General features: G+C 38.5%; 1 protein-coding gene across 2 annotated transcripts in view; it reads right to left on the bottom strand.

Moving 5' to 3' along the window:
• LOC111087609 overlaps nt 1–4,817 on the bottom strand; it is a 27,712-nt gene extending 22,895 nt beyond the window's left edge. For both annotated transcript variants that reach the window (XM_022394834.1, XM_022394833.1), the window contains exon 1: nt 1,978–4,817. In XM_022394834.1, coding sequence (XP_022250542.1) covers nt 1,978–3,864 — 1,887 coding nt within the window. In that variant the 5' untranslated portion in view covers nt 3,865–4,817. The remainder of the gene's footprint in view (nt 1–1,977) is intronic.
• Nucleotides 4,818–6,355: the final 1,538 nt, after the last annotated feature.

The raw sequence follows: 6,355 nt of genomic DNA, 5'->3' as shown, positions 1-6,355 counted from the left end.
ACTCTATGTGTATATATATATATATATATATATATACACCCCCTCCCAGTGGCTCAGCAGTAAGTCTAAAGACTTATAACGCTAAAAACCGGGTTTCGATACCCGTGGTGGGCATAGCACAAATAGCCCATTGTGTGGTTTTGTGCTTGACTACAAATAAACAAGTTAACTGTATATATACACACCCCCGGTGGCTCAGCAGTAAGTCTAAAAACCGGGTTTCGATACCCGTGGTGAGCATAGCACAGATAGCCCATTGTGTAGCTTTGTGCTTGACTACAAATAAACAAGTTAACTGTATATATATACACACCCCCAGTGGCTTAGCAGTAAGTCTAAAAACCGGGTTTCGATACCCGTGGTGGGCATAGCACAAATAGCCCATTGTGTGGTTTTGTGTTTGACTACAAATAAACAAGTTAACTGTATATATACACACCCCCGGTGGCTCAGCAGTAAGTCTAAAAACCGGGTTTCGATACCCGTGGTGGGCATAGCACAGATAGCCCATTGTGTAACTTTGCGCTTGACTACAAATAAACAATTTAACTGTATATGTACGTTTCAACTAAGTGAATGTTTGTATGTTATTTAGCTTTCAATATAATTGTAATATTTGTTTGTTTGTAATTAAGCACAAAGCTACACAATGGGTTATCTGTGCTCTGCCCACCACAGGTATCGAAACCGGGATTCTAGCGTTGTACGTCCGCAGATATAGCGCTATGCCACTGGGGGGGGGGGCAATTGTAATATAATAAGTGCAACAAATATGAGCTTATATAAACAAATTGTGAAAGTGTTGACCAAATGTTTATTTCAAATAACAACTGACAAACGCTCCTTGTTTGTTTATTTGTAATTAGGCACAAAGCTACACAATGGGCTGTCTGTGCTCTGCCCACCACGGTTATCGAAACCCGGATTCTAGCGTTGTAAGTCCGCAGTGGGGTGGGGTGGAGGCTGACAAACACAAAGTGGCTTCTTTCTTGTAAGGTTTGTACAAAGTTGTGCCCCAAAATAAGTTACTTCAAAACTAGAAGCTTGTAACTGAATAAGTTACTTCAAAACTAGAAGATTGTAATTGTTATACATGTTATGCCATAATTAATTAGTTCGATTTAAATACATTTAAATATATGAAAAAAAACCGAAACCAATGGTATAAATTTTTTTATACCCAGCATTCTGTTAGTTACCGAGCCATGAAGAAAAACTATGAACGTTCTTTACAACCGTTTACTCGTCACCCAGGGTATAATGTATAAAGATAGCTTTGTTCGTACTTGTACTATCCCTGAACAAATCGTTAAACCTAACGGGTGTAGACATACTTAACAATTCTCGTCGTCTCACAGAATCACGGCGAGGGTGCTACGAAGTTTGGAGACGGATTGAACGAGTAGTTTGTTTGTTTTTGGATTTCGCGCAAAGCTACACGAGGGCTATCTGCGCTAGCCGTCTCTAATTTGGCAGGGTAAGACTAGAGGGAAGGCAGCTAGTCATCATCACCCACCGCCAACTCTTGGGCTACTCTTTTACCAACGAATAGTGGGATTGACCGTTACATTATAACGCCCCCACGGCTGAAAGGGCGAGCACGTTTGGTGGTACGGGGATTCGAACCCACGACCCTCAGATTGCGAGTCAAGCGCTCTAACCACCTGGCCATGCCGGGGCCTGTTGGTGCTAGACGTAGCAGATATAGTGTGGCTGACACATTATTAATATCCTTCTTTGCTTTCATTCCCAAGTTCTTAAATTCGTAATTTAACTGTGAATAAAAAGGATAGTCGTGTGAAGTTAATCAGTACCATCTCAGTTTTTGTTTCTGCAAAAAAAAAAAAATATGTAAATTTAAAGGACAGTGTACAATATTTCTATTCTAAATAACAGTTCAATACATATTACAATTATAATAGTTAAATACTACCTAATATAAATAAAACACACTAAATCGTTGAAACATAAACCCACCTTTTTATTTTTAGTTCCTAAGAACGCACTTTTTCCTACTTTTGTATTCTCACCAATAAATACAAGTCCTGAAAGAACAGGAAGATTTTCGCTATTGGAATCGTAGTCTTCATCTTCGTAATCTGGACTATCTCCAAATTCACTGTCATTACCGTTTGGCAAGCCGCTTTTTCCTGTTTGTTTCTTTTTTCTAACAACGGAACCAGAAGATACACCAAAAGGTTTTGGTTGTAGAGATACATTTGCTTGCACGTTCTTACCCCGAAAATCAAAAACTATGGTATTGTTGGCTGGAGGAGGTTTTTGCCACAGAGGAACCTTGTTCCCTAGAAGTGTGCTAGGTCGAAGGATTTCAGATTCCTGAACGTCAACGGACTTTTCTTCTGATTCCTGAACAACATCAACGGACTTTTCTTCTTGTTGATTTTGTATAATATTGGGGGCTTTGGTCGCGTGCGATGTCGAATTTTTATCTTTCACTGCTTCAGAGAGGTCCTCGAATTCGTCTATTTTAACAATCAGTGGACGATTTTCTTGTGGTTTGAGTGGCACTCTTAGCTGAGGTTTGGGTGTTGTAGAGACATTTGACACCAACAACTGAGTGTCTGAAAGGGTTGTTACTGGGCTAGAAATTGCAGGTTTGGAATCTGATGTGGGACCTTGTTTAGAGACAGGTGGTGGAAGAGGCGCCTTGGGTTTTCTTGTTCGTGTTATGGTTCTTGGGTCAGGCTTAGTTCGTAATTTCACATATGAATTGCTCTTTCCACCAAATATCATAGTGGAACCATGAGATCGTATTCTTTCCAAAGCTTCACTAGAAATTAACCTTACACCATATTCGGGATCTTTACTTGATTTTCTAGATGTAGGCGAAACAACAGAGTCATTCTCTTTAATGTCTCCATTTATGGCTTCTTCGTCATCACAAGAAACTGATGGACTCCTCGTAAAAGTGGATTTAGAAATAAACTTTACAGTGGCGCCACTTGTAGAAGGCTCCAGCTTGACTAACCTAGTTCTAGACAAGCCACTTCTCTGACTAGGTCTAGTAACGTAGGCATTATTTGCTTGCTTGGTGACCGGTTTGACAACTATATCATTTTGCACCTGTATTGTCGGTGAAGTGTTTAACGGTACTGTACCGCCAGAGGGTGTGGTTTGCTTGACCTTTCGTGTTTTCACTACTGGTGGTTTTCTTCTGAGTTTTGTCTGTTGCTGCGAATTTTTCTTAAGTGTTTCAAAAACTCGTTTGCAAGAACGTACAGTGTCACGTGACGAGCTGTCTTCGTAGTTTGAACCACCTGTAGAATTCCTTCTGTTTTCTCCACGAACACTGGCCTTTGGTGAATGTTGTCTAGATTTTACAGTGTGTTTGGGATGTTCTACGATTACTATACGTTCATTTATAAGCAACGAGTTTGGTAAATGTTCGGAAAGAGATGCAAGTCTTTTGAGGGCTGGTGACTTTCTACGGTTGTAGTTTCTTTGAACCGGTAAATTTGTTTCACCAAATAAAGTAACTGTACTTTTGGATATTTCGTTGATGGAAGAACGAATTGTAAATGTTCCAGATCTCTTATCCACGTAAAACCCCTCTTGACCTTCTTGGGCGTCAGCAGCATAAATCAGCTTCTGTGGAAATTCACTGGTTTCCACTTTGCTAGATGTCATCTTGTTATCTGAATTTTCTTGTGTATAACTATTCCACGTTTCACTAATAAACTTCGATTTCAGTTTGTTTACTATCCCTGGACCCCACTTGAATTCTTTCTCTTCTGAGTCCGAAGGGTGTGGTGAACTAACAGTTGAGGATGAAGCTTGCTTGCAATTCCGCGTGTTGGTTGGTTGCCCTGTTGTCTTAACTTTACGAGCTTCTGCGTGGCCCATGTTGTAAGTATCTCGAATCTTTGAGTCTGAACTTCTAAGAGAAGGTTTCGACCTTCGCGATGAGTCACTTCGATTAACTGTGTGGTTCACATTTCTGGGTGACAAGTGTGGATATTTTTTGTTGGAAAAACAACAGGCGAACCTGGTTCTCCAATACTGACCTTTCTCCGGCTGTTGGCAATACGAGAATCGAAGTGAGGTTGTGGAGTTTTGATCGACGATACTGGCGAAGGTAGAGACCGCTTTTCCTTGGGGTGAACACTCTGGTATTCTACCCTAGCATTTCCGCTTTGAGAAATCACACGCCGATGCGAAGGCTTACACGGTTCGCTGGTCGTGGTCACACGACTTCTTTCGACGGCGTTCACCGCCCTATACAGGGTCTGTTTCCTCTTCAGAAGTTCTTGGATCCATTCGGGCTGGTCATCTCTCTGATCAGTAGAGGTTAACATAGCTACCCACCTTACTAAGCCACGTTATCGAGTCTCTTCCGTACAGACTTAATTTTCAACGTTTCTGCTTATTGTTGCACCGTTTTTCTAAAGTTACTAATTCAGTGTTAATTCTATTGTCCGCAGAAAACCAGTGGATCAGTGTCACGAGTCATGATTCGTCACATTGAACATGACGGAAGTGCTGACTTCAGTAGAAATATTTATAAAGAAAATGAGTTCTGAGAACGCAGAACGTAACCTAATGTAAACCTACTATGTATGACAGTTCTTACAAGTCCCACTGATTATTTACTTTACTTGTCTTCGGTTATTTTCCCTTTCAAAAGGATAAACCACGAGAGTATATACACAGAATGGCCTATTTTTGAATACTGTAAACTTGGGTATGTTAAGAGGGTAGTTCTTATTACACTACTTTCAAAACAACTTGGTGTAACTTAACTACTTTAACCAAACAACCCACAATTTCCTCCGAGTTCACCTAGTCACTAACGTCATGTTTATGAACAAAGGTTAATCTACACTGACTTACAGTTTTATCATGTAATCCAAATTTGAATAACTACACTCGTAGGTTCAAAGTCCGTGGTGAGGCGATGTTTCAAAAGTTTTAATGATAAATTCAAAATTATCACAAGAACTTGCTACAGTGCTGTCACCTGTTGAGAATGAATGCTAATAACATTTTATGATGTAAATTTTTAATATACGTTACTATCTCAAATTTTATAATCTTCCAATGGCTCAACGGTAAGTCCGAAGGCTTATATATATAAAACAGTTGGCTCTTGCAATTGAAGGGGAAACCACCCTATGATAATCAATCATTAAGCCTTTTCCCATTAGCTTGATGTACATCAATCAATGGGATTCCCAAAGTTTAAAATAGCAAATAAAAACAGCATGTTCAAGTGATGTTGCATTGTTTCATTATATATATATATTCATTTCATATTAGAAAGTGTAATTATCATCATAAACACAAATCAAAAACTTGAAAGTATAGTGTCACATATGTAATGAAAGTCCACCACTTCTTTGAAACTCACACCACCTAACTGATGATAGCTGGTAAAGACAGATAAGTTGAAAATATCTTTTTTATTCTGTTTCACGAGCATGGCTGGTACTTTTGCAAGTAACAATAAAAGCAATGTTTCTTATACTCTTTGATACTAGGGACAGCCTTGCTGCCTCTCTAAACTGTCAAAAATCACTAAAATGCAAGTACAACAAAAAATTATTAAGATTTACATATGACTATTCTGTTTGCTTGACTTTCTGAATTCCTACTGACTGGCAAGATGGTTGATACAGACTAGCACTGGTCCATGGACCAATCACTGTCTTAAAGTAACTGACAGTAGCGTAAAGAAGTTAGTTTCAAGCCCTGCTATAATTACTGCTTTATTTGCAAGTATTAGAGGAATGGAATATTGTTTTGAAAAACTTCTAGCATTACCGATAATGTTTGAAGAAAGAATCAAAAATGATAAAGGTCATTATGATTAACATTACTATTAAAAGAAAACTCAAGATTATACGAGTTTATGGAGAGTAAAAAGGTATCATAGCTAAGCCTTTTCGGTGATGAACTTATACCAGTTACTGTATAAATTAATAATTTATCATTAAATCTTTTAAACAAACTACTGGAACCTTCGTGTCATGTTTTACTTCCATATAAGGATGTGTGTACATCCTGTATTCTACTTCCTTTTGTTTGTTGCCATGACATGCAGTAAAATAAGTTAAAAGCATGTTTTACTTCCATACAAAGGAAGTAAAACACACAGATGTGTGTACATCCTGTATTCTAGTTCCTTTTGTTTGTTGCCATGACATGCAGTAAAATAAGTTAAAAGCATGTTTTACTTCCATATAAGGGAAGTAAAACACACAGATGTGTGTACATCCTGTATTCTAGTTCCTTTTGTTTGTTTGTTGCCATGACATGCAGTAAAATAAGTTAAAAGCATGTTTTACTTCCATATAAGGGAAGTAAAACACACAGATGTGTGTACATCCTGTATTCT

This window comes from Limulus polyphemus, unplaced genomic scaffold (assembly GCF_000517525.1).
Source record: "Limulus polyphemus unplaced genomic scaffold, Limulus_polyphemus-2.1.2 Scaffold2372, whole genome shotgun sequence".
Lineage (NCBI taxonomy): Eukaryota > Metazoa > Arthropoda > Merostomata > Xiphosura > Limulidae > Limulus > Limulus polyphemus.
Note: the sequence above shows the minus strand (reverse complement) of the source record. Positions and strands in the feature narration are given on the sequence as shown.